Source organism: Mobula birostris, chromosome 7 (genome assembly GCF_030028105.1).
Source record: "Mobula birostris isolate sMobBir1 chromosome 7, sMobBir1.hap1, whole genome shotgun sequence".
NCBI lineage: Eukaryota > Metazoa > Chordata > Chondrichthyes > Myliobatiformes > Myliobatidae > Mobula > Mobula birostris.
Genome location: NC_092376.1, coordinates 43,998,865 through 44,016,205, shown reverse-complemented (window position 1 = coordinate 44,016,205; position 17,341 = coordinate 43,998,865). Strand labels below are relative to the sequence as shown.

Below are 17,341 nucleotides of genomic sequence, written 5' to 3'. Positions count from 1 at the left end.
CACTGTGTATAGTCTGGCCTGCCAGACACGTACTGAAGATTAGATCACAAGGGATCAAGGGTGAGCTAGCGATGGATACAACTTGGCTTGGTGGAAGGAGTCAGGGGTTGGGAATGGAGGGTTATCTTTATGATTGGAGGCCTGCGACACATAGTGTGTCACAGGGGCAGTGCTGGGTTCACCATTTGTCATGTATATGGATGAAAATGTAGGTGGCATAGTAAGTTTACAGATGACATCAACATTGGCAGTGAAAAGAAATGTCTAGGACTGTCACAGTATCTAGATCAGCTTGGAAAGTGGGCTTGGGAATAACAACTGGAATTTAACTGTGAAGCATTACATTTTCTGAAGTTAAATTAGTGCAGGATTGGTACAATTAATGGCAGATCCCTGGAGTGTATGGTAAATGGGACGAGTTCAAATTAGGCATTGTATTCTGCATGGACAAGTTGGGTCAAAGAGCCCATTTCTGTGCTACATGACTCTCTGTCCCAGAATGTACAACCTCAAGTTACACAATTTTAGCATCTGCTACTTGTTCACTCTATCAGAGATATTCTGTTGTTTCACTCACGTTTTGGCAAAACTCCAGCTATGTTTTCCCCCTCTTTTTCAAGTCTTTCTTAGAGAATCAGAGTGGATGGCTATGTGCGGAGCCAAAAGAGATGGGGGAGGTTTGGAACAATTTCTTCTCTTCGGTATTCACTAAGGAGAAGGATAATGAATTGTGTAAGGTAAGGGAAACAAGTAGGGTAGTTATGGAAACTATGATGATTAAAGAAGAGGAAGTACTGGAGCCTTTAAGGAATATAAAAGTGGATAAGTCTCCAGGTCCTGACAGGATATTCCCTAGGACCTTGAGGGAAGGTAGTGTGGAAATAGCAGGGGCTCTGACAGAAATATTTCAGATGTCATTAGAAATGGGGATGGTGCCAGAGGATTGGTGTATTGCTCATGTTGTTCCATTGTTTAAAAAGAGTTCTAAGAGTATACCTAGCAATTATCAGCCTGTGAGTTTGATGTCAGTGGTGGGTAAATTGATGGAAAGTATTCTTAGAGATGGTACTGTATATATAATTATCTGGATAGACAGGGTCTGATTAGGAACAGTCAACATGGATTTGTGCGTGGAAAGTCATGTTTGACAAATTTTATTGAATTTTTTTGAAGAGGTTACTAGGAAAGTTGACAAGGGTAAAGCGGCGGATGTTATAACCATATAACCATATAACAATTCTATGTGGGCTTCAGTAAGGCCTTTGACAAGAAACACATGGAAGGTTAGTTAGGAAGGTTCAATTGTTTGGTATTAATATTGAAGTAGTAAAATGGATTCAGCAGTGGCTGGATGGGAGACACCAGAGAGTAGTGGTGGATAACTGTTTGTCAGATTGGAGGCCGGTGACTAGTGGTATGCCTCAGGAATCTGTACTGGGTCCAATGTTGTTTGTCATATATATTAATGATCTGGATGATGGAGTGGTAAATTGGATTAGTAAGCATGCAGATGATACTAAGGAGTTGTGGATATGAAATAGGTTTTCAAAGCTTGCAGAGAGATTTAGACCAGTTAGAAGAGTGGGCTGAAAGATGGCAGATGGAGCTTAATGCTGATAAATGTGAGGTGCTACATTTTGGTATGACGAATCAAAATACATGGTAAATGGTAGGGCATTGAAGAACGCAGTAGAACAGAGAAATCTAGGAATAATGGTGCATAGTTCCCTGAAGGTGGAATCTCATGTGGATAGGGTGGTGAAGAAAGCTTTTGGTATGCTGGTCTTTATAAATCAGAGCATTGAGTATAGGAGTTGGGATGTAATGTTGAAATTGTACAAGGCATTGGTAAGGCCAAATTTGGAGTATTGTGTACAGTTCTGGTCACCAAATTATAGGAAAGATGTGAACAAAATAGAGAGAGTACAGAGAAGATTTACTAGAATGCTACCTGGGTTTCATCTCCTAAGTTACAGGGAAAGGTTGAACAAGTTGGATCTTTATTCTTTGGAGCGTAGAAGGTTGAGGGGGGACTTGATAGAGGTACTGTATTTAAAATTATGAGGGGGATGGATAGAGTTGACGTGGATAGGCTATTTGAGAGTGGAGGAGATTCAAACGAGGACATGAGTTGAGAGTTAAAGGGCAAAAGTTTAGGGGTAACATGAGGGGGAACTTCTTTACTCAGAGAGTGGTAGCTGTGTGGAACGAGTTTCCAGCAGAAGTGGTTGAAGTAGGTTCGATGTTGTCATTTAAAGTTAAATTGGACAGCTATATGGACAGGAAAGGAATGGAGGGTTATGGGCTGAGTGCAGGTCAGTGGGACTAGGTGAGAGTAAGCATTCGGCACGGACTAGAAGAGCCAAGATGGCCTGTTTCCATGCTATAATTGTTATATGGTTAAGTCAAATGAAGGATCGCTCATCTAAAACATTGGTTGTTTCTCTTTCCACAGATGCTGTCTGACCTCTTGTATTTACCATTTTTTTTTCTCTCTTCCTCTACCTGCTTAAGTCTGGCCGACTGCAATTCCGACCATTAACAATTCTGGTCTAATTTGCTAATGCCTTGATGAAGGGTCTTGGCCTGAACCATTGACTGTTTACCCAATTCCATAGATGTTGCCCGACTTGCTGAATTCCTGCAGTATTCTGGATTTCCCTGCAGAATCTGTCTTTATAAAGTGTTGATAACTCTCCCCATTAAGCCATTTCAACTTGTCCCATCAGACACTACCTTCTGTAACTTTTCTTTCCAACTGAAAACCAATTTTATTTCTTTTCACTCCTGTCCCCCCACAAAAAAGTTCTGAAAACAGACCCAAACATTGTCTGTTCCTCCTTCCACAGATGCTGCCTGACTTGCTGAGTCATTTCCATCGTTTTCTGTTTTTGTTCAGGAAACTGTTCCTTTGAGATAGACTCCATTTAATCCGAAAGCTAAAGAACTATACATTAGACCAAATAATAAAATCTGACAAAAATATTTTTAAAATTGTGTTTTTGTGTATGGAAATAAAAAGATTAACCTTCCGATTAACTATTATATACTACGTAACTCAATGACCTTACTCAAGCAGTTTGGTTTGTAGATCCACTAAAAAACTTGTAGTTGTACAGCTTCTTGCACGATATCCTTGAGGCAATCTGGAATTTCCTTAATGAGTAGCAGCAAGCCTGGGATCAAGCAAGCATGCACGGGCAAGTATACATATTGTGTGTTTATCTGAACATCAGCCAACCTAATCTTGAAATTCCCTGGCTTTTGTGCCAGTGTTTGGATATTGGTGGAATCTGCCTGCCTATTGATTTCACTTGAGGATTGTGGATGTGTTCAAGTTCTTTTTTCATTGGCTTTCAATGATAATGTTTCAAAATAATAAAATGTTTTAAATAAATCAAAACTAATATTAAAAGATATTAATTCTTTAAATCATATAACTCATTTTTTTTAATTGGCATAGCTGGTATGGGGCTTTATCAGTTTTCAAAGCTCAAGCGGAAGTGCTGGAGCAGTGCTTCTCTTTCGTCTATTTAAAACCCTAACCATTAGGGTGTGGAATATTTTGAGCAAGAAAGGTATTTGCCCACACTCCTCGCTCTTGCATCAGGACCAGATAAGTTTGGGGCGAGCTGATAGAGGCAGCAGAATTGGACTTGTGTCAGCAAAATCTAGGCCAATATTTTTGAAGTCTTCAGTTATGAAAGTTAGTCAAGGGTTGGTGTCCTGCAAATAGCTCAGTGATAGGTCTATGTTTGAGGAATGGATGGTGGCAATTTATTGCCTTCAAATGGTATGTTCTGATTCCATCTGAGAGAACAGATGAGGCAGTTTAGATCTGATCCAAAAGTAAGCACACCCTTCAGAATTTCTGTCTAGAATTTGTGAACCTGACTGTGAAGTGATGTAATCCAAATTTCCAGATTTAGAGGACTGAGCACTTCAGTCAAGGCTGTCATCTATCATATAATTCTGTACTCAATTTTCAACACTAAGAGGAACATTCACTGAAAAACTTGTTTATGCAACTTGTTCTTTTTTGATAAATAGATCTTATGACTGATGGAGAAACAAAATTGATTTGCAGTCTACCATATTTGTTAATGAAGAAAGCGTTTACATCTGCATTCACACTGCATGAAGGACCGGAAAATGACTTTCAAAAGAATGTCAGTGCACCCTCAACACAAGAAAATGCTGGTAGGTAGAAGAAATTATATGCCCAGTGTGACCGACAACAAATAAATTTTGGCTGCGCATAATATTTCAGATATTGACTTTAATAGTAAAGATAAGATCATGACTTCTGGCTTTCCTATTTGGTCCCTTTTTAATCACTTAAACTCTGTTAAGACTGATAATAACTTGGGATCTTTTACGGATGCTGAACAAATTAGTACTTGTCATATTTTTGTTTGGCATTGTCCTTGTGACGTACAGTAGAATGTTTTAGTAAATGCTACTTCTATGCATTACCAATGGAATTTGTTACTTTAGCCTTTAAATTTGAGACTCAGCAATCCCAAAACTGAGATGTACAAAATTTATTCATTTTCTAATATTGTTATCAACTCATTAAGCACAGTAATCCATGAATTACCTGTGAGTATATGCATTTCCTGCACATAGACTATGCATAGGGTGTGTGGCTTGACCTTGAACTTGTCAAGTTCAAGATATTTGAAGTCTGCTGGAATGCAGCAATGTTTTTCTGCTTCTCCCTCACCCACTTCTAGTTAAAGTATATTCTGTAACCGATCACAAAATGCCATTTTTTACTCATTTTATGAAGTTGAGCCTTGTCCACTTTTGATTTGAACTGGTGGGCATGGGTCAGAGGTTATGAGGTAAGGGTGAGGGGTGGATGCAGTCTGCATTCGAGGTTGAAACATTTTTAATGAAGCCGTGTATCTTGATTTTAAAATGTTTTTTTCACCCCACATTGTCCCCTGGAAACACGCAGGGCAACACTGTTCCAATGGGCTATATCCAATAGATTGGTTGACCTCTGGATGTCTGAGAGGAAACACGAAGAGAAAGTCCATAAGGTGTTCAACACTTTTTTAAACTGCAGAACAATCATGAATCCTGGACTCCATCCACAGAGTCATCCAACATGGAAACAAGCCCTTCAGCCCAACTGGTGTATGTTGACCACAGCATCTTCCCTGCTAGCCCACCTTCGGCTCATTACTCTCTGAGTCCTTCCCCTCCATGTATCTCTCTAAATGCCCCTTAGTTGTTGCAGTTGTGCCCGCCTCGACCACTTTGTCCAGCAGCCCATTCCAGGTACCCACTACCCTTTGTGCAAATAAGTTACCTCTCAGTGCTCTTTTAAATCCCTCTTGTGTCCATGGCCTCTCATTTTGAGCTCTTGAAGCTTGGAGGAAAGTCTATGACTGTTCCCTCCTTATTCATGTGCCACTTGATTTTATAGACTTCTGAGAAGTCACCTCTCATTCTCCAGTGCTCCATGGAATAAAGTTCCAGCTTGGCCAACTTCTCCCAGGTCCCTTTGCACTCGTCTGTGCCCTGCCATTTACTGTGTAGGTCCTTCCCTGGCCTGAATGTCCAAAATACATCATTCATACTTATACTTAGCTAAGTTGAAATCCATTTGCTATTCCTCAGCCCACCCCTATCTGAATAAGATCTTTTTGAAATTCATTTTAACCTTCTTTAGTATTAACAAGACCCTTAATTTAGTATCATCAGAAAACTTGCTAATCACACCATATATATTCACATCCAAATCGTTTACATACATGACTAATAGTGGTCTCAACACTGTCCTCTGGCTACCTCACTAGTTACAAACCTCCAGTCAGAGAACTGACATTCAATCATTATGCAACACACATCAAAGTTGCTGGTGAACGCAGCAGGCCAGGCAGCATCTCTAGGAAGAGGTACAGTCGATGTTTCAGGCCGAGACACTTCATCAGGACTGTCCTGACGAAGGGTCTCCGCCTGAAACGTCAACTGTACCTCTTTCTAGAGATGCTGCCTGGCCTGCTGCGTTCACCAGCAACTTTGATGTGTGTTGCTTGAATTTCCAGCATCTGCAGAATTCCTGTTGTTTTCAATCATTATGCACTTTCTTCCTATCATTGAGCCAATTCTGAATCCTCCTCACAAGTATTCCCCCCCCCCCACCCCAAATCCCGTGCAAACTAACCTTCCAGATCAGTCTGCCACGTGGGACCTTGTCACGTCTTAGTAAAGTCCATGTAGACAACATCCACTGCCCTACCTTCATCTATCTGCTTAGTTGCCCTTTCAAAAAACTCCAAAAGTTGTGTCAAACATGACCTCCTATACAAAAAGAAACATGCTGATTACTCCTGATCCAGCCTTGATTATCCAACTGGTGGTAGTAGGTCTTGTCCCTCAGAAATTCTTTCCTCCCCCCCCCCCCCAAAAAAAAATTCTCCTACAACTGAAGTCAGACTCACCGGCTTGGAGTTCCCTGACTTGTCCTTGCTACCCTTCTTGAACAATGGAACAACATTAGCCACCCTCTACTGTTCTGGACCATTGTTTACCAGTGGCGAACAATGAAACAAATATCTCCTCAAGGGCCTTTGCAATTTCTTTCTTCCCTGGCCTTCTATAAGTTCCTGGGATGCACTTGGTCAGGCCCTGAGGATTTCCCACCTTAATGCACTTCAAGGCCACAAGTACCTCCTTCCTCATAATATGCATATGTTCCAAGACCTCACTACTTATTACCTTCATTTATTTGGTGTCTATGATATTCTCCTTAGTAAACTGAGATATATTTAATGGATTTTAAAAATTTTGACCAGCTCCTGCGGTGGCCCTGATGGTCTTTAAGAGGACCTAATCTCTCCTTAGTCACCCTTTATTGTTACTATAACTGAAGAAACTCTTAGGAATTCCTTTAACTTTGCAGCCAAATCAATCTTATGCCCTTTTTTTGCCCCCCTGTTTACCCTTTTAAGCTTACACTTGAGCTTTTTATATTCATCCAGGATTCATTTGTACCAGCTGCCTAACAATAATGAATGCTTTCTTTTTTTCTTACAAGACCCTCCATCTCTCATCGACTAAGGTTCACAGAACCTGTGTCTATCCTTCACTGTAAAAGGAATGTGTTATCCCTGAACTTTTGATCGGACCATTTAGTAAACCCCCCCCCCCAGCTGCCACTAAAGTTATTTGGTCAGCCTCATTCCTTGAGAGGAAGTGTAGTTCTGCTCCTTCCTTTATATATTTTGTAATCTCGCTAAATATTCTGTAAATACCAAACTTTATGTGAAACAAGTCAGTGATAATAAAATCTGATTCTGATAATTGGGCATGCTCTCATCTTCTACTTAAATTGCAATTAAATTTCAGAAGTAAGATTTATGGTAAAACTGTCAACCTACTGCATATTAAGTATAAAACAAGAACAAATTTAATCATCACTTCCACCCTGACTCCCCAATAATTTTATATTGTTTCTTGGAATATTCTTACAGCCTTTGAAAGTGGAAAGCATCAAAATAACACTTGTTTTAGTGGCTATAACTCAAATTTCACATTCATTTTGCAAGCCTTTATTAAAAATAATGAATTGTTAATTTTCCACAGGTCATCACAACAGCTGGACGGACCTTAATAATCTGTGGGCTAATAGTTACAGATTTCAACCATTATGGAAGATTAGAAACTATTTTGGTGAAAAAATTGCATTTTATTTTGCTGTGATGGAAGTGCTTTTATTCTTCTTAATTCTACCTGTATTCGTTGGCTTGGCTATTTTCGGTTATGGCCTTTATTACAGGTACTGTTCAGTTTATTTTCTTAAAGAATTTGTGCTCTGAAACTAGTGGTAAGATGTATTCTGCGTTGTGATCTGCATAGTTTGATTCATTGGGGAGATCAGTTTAGCCAAAACTGTGAAGTATTTGTGATGATGGTACCCGAGATAATGAGACTGAGTTACATGGGGCTAATTAGTCTGGCATTTACTCCCTGAGGTGACAAAAGTGTCTTCACATCTTCAACAACTAAAGTTAAAAAGAAAAAAAAGTCAATTTTCTCCAGAAAGAGAGAGGGCTTGCTGATGTAATTAACTGCAACTTGATATGCAAAGCTTAGAGTGCGAAGTAGAAGTACTGAAGAAGAAAAAAATGAGGGAAGAAATCTTGCATTGTGTCTCACATGTTATTGGTGACAACAGCTATGACTTCGTATCTGCCAGTGATGGTTAGCTTGAGGAGAATGTGCAGCTGAGCTTGACTTCCTTCAGTGGCATCCTGCCCTTTGCAGTCATGGGCTGTTTAGTGCAAATAAAGAGAATGTGTTAGTGACGGCTTGTAAGAAACTTGTAGAAGTTGTTTGCTCTGGTGGCATACTTATTGTTTATTGACTTCAGTTCTGCCTTCAATACTATTATTCCAAGCAAACTCATGACCACACTCCAGTCCCAGGGAGTTAATGCCTCCCCCTGCAACTGGAACCTAGATATTCTGACCAACAGGCACAGTCAGTAAGGATGGGCAGCAACACCTCTCCTACAATTATCCTCAACGTTGATGCTCCACAAGGTTGCATCCTCAACCCTCTTCTGTACACTCACGACAGCATGCCCTGATTCTGCTAACTTCATTAGGCAGGTGATACTACTGTAGTAGGTTACATCTCAAATAACTGAGCCAGAGTACAGGAAGGAGATAGGGAGTTCATTGAGATTAGATTATGAGGACACTAGGTTCTCGTTTATTGTCATTTAGAAGTGCATGCATTAAAAAATGATACAATGTTCCTCCAGAATGATATCACAAGAAACACAGGACAAACCAAGACTAAAACTGACAAAACCACATAATTATAACATATAGTTACAACAGTGCAAAGCAGTACTGTAATTTGATAAAGAGCAGACCATGGGCATGGTAAAAAAAAAGTCTCAAAGTCCCAATAGCCTCATCATCTCACGCAGACGGCAGAAGAGAGAAACTCTCCCTGCCATGAACCTCTAAGCACCGCCAACTTGCCGATGCAGCACCATTGGAAGCACCCGACCACAACAGACTCTGAGTCCGTCCGAAAACTTCGAGCCTCCGACCAGCCCCTCCGACACAGCCTCTCCGAGCACCATCCTCTGCTGAGCACTTCAACCCCGCCCCGGCCACTGAGCAACAAGCAAAGCCGAGGACTCAGGGCCTTCTCCGGAGATTTTGGACCACACAGTAGCAGCAGCAGCGAAGCAGGCATTTCAGAAGATTCACCGGCTGTTCCTCCGTGCTCTCACGTCCATCTCCATCAAATCAGGATTGTGCATGGCACCCTACTTGACAAATAACAGACATCACCACCAGAGTGGCTGCTGCGAGCTGTATCGCACCGCCATCTTCTCCTCCATGTGGTGTCATAACAACAATCTTTCCCTCAATATCAACAAAACAAAAGAGCCAGTCATTGACCAGAGAAAAGGGGGTGGTGCACATTCTTGTGTCTACATCATCAGTGTTAAGATTGAAAGCTTCAAGGTGTGAACCTCACCAGTAGTCTGTCCTGGGCCAAACACGATGTCATGACCATGGATTACTCACCAATACTTCGACTGCCTCAGGAGGCTAAAGATATTCAGCATATCCTTGTTGACTCTTACCAATTTTTATCGATGCATCATAGAAAGCATTTTGTCTGTGGATGCATAATGGCTTGATATGCCAATTGCTCTACATGTGAACACAAAAAAAACTGCAGAGTTATGTACACAGTTCAGAACATAACAGGAATGAGCTTCCCCTCTTCGGACTCTGCCTCAGTAAAGCAGCCAGCATAATCAAAGACCCCCCTCACCCCAGACATTCCTTTTCCCTTCTACCATTGGGCAGAAGATACAAAAGCCTGAAAGCACGTACCACCAGGCTCAACAGCTTAAATCCCACTGTTATCAGACTCTTGAACAGACCTCTTATACGATAAGAGGTGCTCTTGGCCTCACAATCTTACACTTTATTGTTTTCCTGCACTGTACTCTTTTGGTGGCTTTTACATTTTATTCTATATTGTTATTGTTTTAACTTATTTTAGCACAGGAGTCCCCAACCTGGAGTACACAGGACCCCTTGGTTAATGGTTGTGCTCATTGACCTAAAAAAAAGGTTATGAATTGCTGTTGTAGCACAATACAGTGTGTAATGATTTGATATGTATAAACTGATTGCAAAACAAGCTTTTCACTGTATCTTGGTACATGCTACAGTAATAAACTAATGCCAAAACTTAGTATGTTGCTCGTTACACTTGAGGTATATGGACAGAGAAAAATTTACACTTTTCAGAAGAAAGAGAAATGAAATCCGGATGTATTGATTGAAGGAAATCAGGGAGGAATATTGAGAGAAATGTGAAATGTTGCCTGCAAACCAAAAACTTGCCCTTAATCTTTACTTTGTGCCTCTCCATTGTCTGTGCAAAACTTCATGCCTCCCTGGTTCCCACACGGTATTGTCTCCCTCTTGTCCATCACCTCAGTCATGGACAAGACCTTGAAAGCAACATCCAAGTTACATGATATGATCTATATAGATCATGTAGATCAGCCAATAATGCACCTTCCATTTTAAAAACTACTGCCTGTACCTAAATGGATTCAGCAGTGGCTGGATGGGAGATGCCAGGCAGTAGTGGTGGATAACTGTTTGTCAGATTGGAGGACAGTGTCTAGTGGTGTGCCTCAGGGATCTGTACTGGGTCCAATGTTGTTTGTCATATACATTAATGATCTGGATGATGGGGTTGTAAATTGGATTAGTAAGTAAAGCAGATAGGTGGAGTTGTGGATAATGAAGTAGGTTTTCAAAGCTTGCAGTGAGATTTAGACCACTTAGAAGAGTGGGCTGAAAGATGGCAGATGGAGTTTAATGCTGATAAATGTGAGGTGCTACATTTTGGTAGGACTAATCAAAATAGGACATACATGGTAAAATGGTAGAGCATTGAAGAATGCAGTAGAACAGAGAAATCTAGGAATAATGGTGCATAGTTCCCTGAAGGTGGAATCTCATGTGGATAAGATGGTGAAGAAAGCTTTTGGTATGCTGACCTTTATAAATCAGAGCATTGAGTATAGGAGTTGGGATGTAATGTTGAAATTGTATAAGACATTGGTAAGGCCAAATTTGGAGCATTATGTACAGTTCTTGTCACTGAATTATAGGAAAGATGTCAATAAAATTGAGAGAGTACAGAGGAGATTTACTAAAATGTTGCCTGGGTTTCATCTCCTAAGTTACAGGGAAAGGTTGAACAAGTTAGGTCTTTATTCGTTGGAGCATAGAACATTGAGGGGGGACTTGATAGAGGTATTTAAAATTATGAGGGGGATAGATAGAGTTGACATGGATAGGCTTTTTCCATTGAGAGTGGGGGAGAGAGGACATGAGTTGAGAGTTAAAGAGAAAAAGTTTAGGGGTAACATGAGGGGGAACTTCTTTACTCAGAGAGTGGTAGCTTTGTGGAACAAGCTTCCAGCAGAAGTGGTTGAGACAGGTTCGATGTTGTCATTTAAAGTTAAATTGGATCGATATATGGACAGGAAAGGAATGGAGGGTTATGGGCTAAGTGCAGGTTGGTGGGAGTAGGTGAGAGTAAGAGTTCAGCACAGACTAGAAGGGCCGAGATGGCCTGTTTCTGTGCTGTAATTGTTATATGATTATAAAAAAACACCCAAGGCAGGATTTCCAGTGTGCCCCAGACAGGTTTACAGGCAATGAATGCAGCTGGCTCCTCACACAAGTCCTTGTCATAACCATACAGAAAGAACATTCTATGTTGCTTGGGCAAACTCTAACATGTCCTTTGTGTCCCGTCCCCTAATGCACTCACTTTCTAAAGAAGTTGACTTCCTTGGTCAAATTTCTCAATACATATTCTGCTACTGCATTGAGTAAAATAGTGAAGGATTTAAATTAAGTACCACTTCCACACTTAACCCTCTGAATTAACCAATGTTTTATGCTTTGTGTTTTCTCTTCAGTATTTCCTGTAACAAGGCCATCAGTAATGTTAACACATTCTTGTGTGAACTTAGTTGTAACTTGGTCTGTTCAACTCCAAGTATGGTCTCAGAAGTTGCCGAAAGAGCAGTGAATCAGATCAGGTAGTTGTTCAGTAGCATTTTGAATGTTTACGTCCTGCTTCTGAGTATTTGTGTAATACATGAATAGATTTTTAGTGTAAGATAACAAAAAAAGTTAGAGGTTGGTTATTTGTTGGAATTTGGGTAATGTTTCATTATATTAATAATTCTGAACTTAACTGTCCCACTACCACACAGGTGTAAAAACCAAGAGCACCTACCATTCAACACCCATTAGCAGGTGTGTAGCAATAAAATGGAACCTAAGCCTGTTGGACAGCTCGTTTTATTGCTGTTCAGCAACCCTGCAATAAGCTACTTTCTGATAGTTGTAAGCAAGTCTTGGTATAACCATCCAAAGGAGCATTGCATACCCTGTTACCTTATTAGCCCAATCTGTTTGCCAGTCCACTGCCCATTTCTGTGGGTTGTCTTGCACTCTGCCTCTCTCCACAAGAGTCAGAGTGAGCAAGGCAGCAGGCATTATTTTTAATAACTTGGGAGAGGCTAGTAATCCTTTCATGTGGATGGGTGAACTCACAGAAGGATTATCAATGCTGCCGGACTCTCACTGCCCTAGAGACCGGTTGCAGATGGGTACAGATTGTTTTCTGTTTGTGGAGGCAGGTAGGGGTAGAAACGAAGTGCAAATGGCTTCCTTAGTGTTTTGATATGTGTCAGAGTAAATGGTGTTATAGACTCTCATTTCTTCATTATGAATCAAATTTAGTCCTCAAATTACTTGAGCAAGTTAAAATGATTAATTAAGTTCCTCAAGATATGAGGACCCAAGACAATTAAAGTGAGGTGCCAACTGTCTTGGCCTAACTGTAAGACTGATTAGCCTATAGCTGTGTTTGTATTCCTTATCAAAACTGGTTCCCTTTTTGTATCAGCTAGTTTTAAGTTTGCATTAACACGTTAGTAGAGCTAGAACATATAAACTCTTGTATTCCTTTTATTAGGGCTGAATGTGACAATATTGCTCAAAGGAAGAGGAATATTGAACAATTAATGAATGGGACATGTGCTTTTGAGAACCACTATAATTGTACTTTTCAGTAAGTATGAAGTTGTAGATAAGATATTAATGGCTGTACTGTGTTTGCATTTGGTTTAATGAAAACACCCGCTTTTCCCATCATCTGAGAAGGAAGATGATCTGACTTCAGGAGTACATCTTCATTAAGGCATACTCCATTCTCCACAATGATCTCACCCTTCATTGTTCTCGACCTGAGTTGACCGATACAATGAAGAGAACAGGCAAAGACCAATTCTTCATTAAATGCATCTTGACATGATGCAGTCTAATCAACCATTAAATACCAGTCCCTATTTACCTACATCCCCCACCAGGAAGGTCTCAAAGCTCTCCACTTCTTTTTGGATTCCAGACCTAACCAGTTCCCCTCTACCACCACTCTGCTCCGTCTAGCGGAATTAGTCCTTACTCTTAATAATTTCTCCTTTGGCTCCTCCCACTTCCTCCAAACTAAAGGTGTAGCCATGGGCACCTGTATGGGTCCCAGCTATGCCTGCCTTTTTGTTGGCTTTGTGGAACAGTCCATGATCCATGCCTATACTGCTATCTGTCCCCCACTTCTCCGTGGCTATATCGACGACTGCATTGGCGCTGCTTCCTGCATGCATGCTGAGCTTGTTGACTTCATTAACTTTGCCTCCAACTTTCACCCTGCCCTCAAATTTACCTGGTCCATTTCCGACACCTTCCTCCCGTTTCTTGATCTTTCTGTCTCTATCTCTGTAGACAGCTTATTTACTGATGTCTACTATAAGCCTACGGACTCTCACAGCTACCTGGACTATTCCTCTTCTCACCCTGTCTCTTGCAAAAATGCCATCCCCTTCTCGCAATTCCTCCGTCTCCGCCGCATCTGCTCTCAGGTGAGGCTTTTCATTCCAGGAGGAAGGAGATGTCTTCCTTTTTTAAAGAAAGGGGCTTCCCTTCCTCCACCATCAACTCTGCTCTCAAACGCACCTCTCCCATTTTGCGCACATCTGCTCTCACCCCATCCTCCCGCCACCCCACTAGGGATAGGGTTCCCCTTGTCCTCACCTACCACCCCACCAGCCTCCGGGTCCAACATATAATTCTCAGTAATTTCCGGCACCTCCAATGGAATCCCACCACCAAGCACATCTTTCCCTCCCCCCCTTCTGCTTTCCTCAGGGATCGCTCCCTACGCGACTCCCTTGTCCATTTGCAACCCCCCCCCCATCCCTTCCCACCGATCTCCCTCCCGGCACTTATCCTTGTAAGCAGAACAGGTGCTACATATGCCCTTACACTTCCTCCCTCACCACCATTCAGCGCCCCAGACGGTCCCTTCAGGTGAGGCGACACTTCACCTGTGAGTCTGCTGGGGTGATATACTGCGTCCGGTGCTCCCGATATGGCCTTCTATATATTGGCGAGACCCGACACAGACTGGGAGGCGGTTTCACTGAACACCTACGCTCTGTCCACCAGAGAAAGCAGGATCTCCCAGTGGCCACACATTTTAATTCCACATCCCATTCCCATTCTGACATGTCTATCCACGGCCTCCTCTACTGTAAAGATGAAGCCACACTCAGGTTGGAGGAACAACATCTTGTATTCCGTCTGGGTAGCCTCCAACCTGATGGCATGAACATTGATTTCTCTAACTTCCATTAATGCCCCTCCTCCCCTTCTTACCCCATCACTTATTTATTATTCCCCCCTTGTTTCTCTCTCTGTCCCTCTCACTATAACTCCTTGCCCATCCTCTGGGTTTTTTCCGCCTCCACCTTTCTTTCTCCCTAGGCCTCCCGTCCCATGATCCTCTCCCTTCTCCAGCCTTGTCTCCCTTTTGCCTATCAACTTTCCAGCTCTTGGCTCCATCCCTCCCCCTCCTGTCTTCTCCTGTCATTCCGGATTTCTCCCTCCCCCTCCCACTTTCAAATCTCTTACTATCTCTTCTTTCCATTAGTCCTGACGACGGGTCTCGGCCCGATACGTTGACTGTTCTTCCTATAGATGCTGCTTGGCCTGCTGAGTTCCACCAGCATTTTGTGTGCGTTGCTTGAATTTTCAGCATCTGCAGATTTTCTCATGAACCATTAAATACGTTTTTTTTCCTGTCCCATCCCCCACCTTCCCCATATGATCTGGAGTCAGATTTCCTCGCTGAGAAAACAGCATTCAGGGGCTCCCCAAGCTACAGGTGACCTGATTTATGGAAATATGACTTTACACAAATTCATCATACATCTTCAAGGCAGTAACAACATTTTTGTAGTATTCATGACTGACTGGATGCAGTACACTGTACATTTGATTATTAGTAAAGTTGGGGTAAAACTTTGTAATGAAAGAATCACAGCAAGTGCACACAGAGCATTGTGATGATGGCTAAATGTAGACAACGGATATTTCTGACATGTAGACAATTCTCAGGGCCAAAAAATTTGTATAGCCCAAGGACTGCCTGTATATATCAATGTTGCTCTTTTTAAAGCAAAGAAAATGTATTTTTTAAAAACTGGAGAAACTAGCTCTCAAATTCCTGCCCTGTTCTGTGAATGATTCATTGAGTGCCTGTGGCATTACAGACTGCAATCCTACTCAATAAACCATTGAATATAAGTACCACTGAATGTCAGAAACTTGCCTAGCTCCCTTTGCTGCACCAATTAATTGATACCCAAATTTGTAGGTCAACATCCTTCATAAGTCAGTGGCTTCCTGCTTCCCAATTTCATCATTTCTGCTGAAAGCCAAAAGTCATTCTGTACTCTCCAGCTCGTGGAACCAATCCAGAACATACTCCAATCAAATCATTGTTGTAAATTCTTTCAGGAGAAAATGTACCAATTGTTTTCAAAATATGGCCCTTTTAAACTGGATATCAGTTAAAGCTTTTCCAGCACCTCTAATTTTCACCAAATGAACGGACCAAAACTGGATACAGTACTGTGGATGTGATCACTTCAAACATTATACTGAAAAATAATTTCTAACTCCGTGCTTAATTGTCCTAATATCTTCTTCTTTTACAATATCCCTACAACTCCTGGGCATTCAGAGACATGTTTGATCATTCCCAATTCTTCTTTTGTTCTGCACTTGCATGATGTATACATTACTGCAAGGCATCTGGCTCTTGTGTACTCTACATACAGGCTGCTGCTTGGCCTTGGCAAAGAACCTGAAAAAGTAAACAATGAAAACGATAAAAATGAAGATTAACTTCATTGAAGATTAACTTTATTGAAACTTTCAGTGAAATGCGCTGTTTGTGTCAATGACCAACACAGTCCACAAGTATCGCCACACTTCCAGCGTCTACATAGCATGCCTACAACTCACTGACACTAACCCACGCACCTTGGAATTTGGGAGGAGACTGGGGTGCCTGGAGGAAAGCCACTCAGCCATGGGGAGAACATACAGTCAGTAGAACAATTGAACCCGATTGTTGGCTTTGTAAAGCGTTTCACTAGCCGTTATGCTACCATCCCATCTAACAATGAACATTGTATTTAGTTCTGCTGAAGTTCAGAGTGGTGTCATGAAACAAAATTAAGCTTATCATATGGTTTCATTTCATTCTATCAGTGAATCTGACACACTGCTTGAAGCAATTTGCTGTTGTTCAATATGTCTGTTTTTGTTATTTGTATTTTGTTTCTTAAATTTGATTGAGACCCAAAATGAAATTAATGAGACATGAGATGGAAGGTTACAGTGGCTGCCTTTGCCTTTGTACCATTTTTAACTGGATGTTAGAGTTGATAATGGAAGTTTCAGAACGCTTCAATTGGGAAAAGGTCAACTTGACTGGTCTCAGGATGGTATTATTGGCTTATTATGGGTGGTAATCAATCTTTTTCTTAATTGCACATGATTAGTTTATTCCCAACTTGAGGTCAAGATTGAAACAAATAATGTCTCACTTTAAATATGCCACTTTGCTATTGTTTGTTTTCCTCCTATCACCAGTTTGGTCTTCTTCACAGGGTGCTGCCAGATGATACCTTCACTATGTTCAACTCTTCTTTTGACAATTATGCTTCTCCAGCATTTGGATTTTTCATTTGTCTGTGGGGTGAGAAACTTCAGTAAGAAATCATGAAATACAATACTGAATTAAACACACATTACATTGGAAGGGAAATTTATTTCAAATATTTGCATATAAAGTTGAATAGGCATTCTGGTGATCACTCAGTGATGTATGATGTTTCTCT

The 17,341-nt window shown here is 41.2% G+C and overlaps 1 protein-coding gene across 1 annotated transcript in view; it reads left to right on the top strand.

The window, feature by feature from the left end:
- Positions 1-17,341, top strand: part of LOC140200722 (anoctamin-7-like) — a 64,396-nt gene that overhangs the window by 8,796 nt on the left and 38,259 nt on the right. Inside the window, exons 6-10 of the mRNA XM_072264302.1 lie at positions 4,051-4,200; positions 7,600-7,792; positions 12,002-12,124; positions 13,069-13,164; positions 17,111-17,199. Of these exons, the coding sequence (XP_072120403.1) occupies positions 4,051-4,200; positions 7,600-7,792; positions 12,002-12,124; positions 13,069-13,164; positions 17,111-17,199 (651 nt within the window). The remainder of the gene's footprint in view (positions 1-4,050; positions 4,201-7,599; positions 7,793-12,001; positions 12,125-13,068; positions 13,165-17,110; positions 17,200-17,341) is intronic.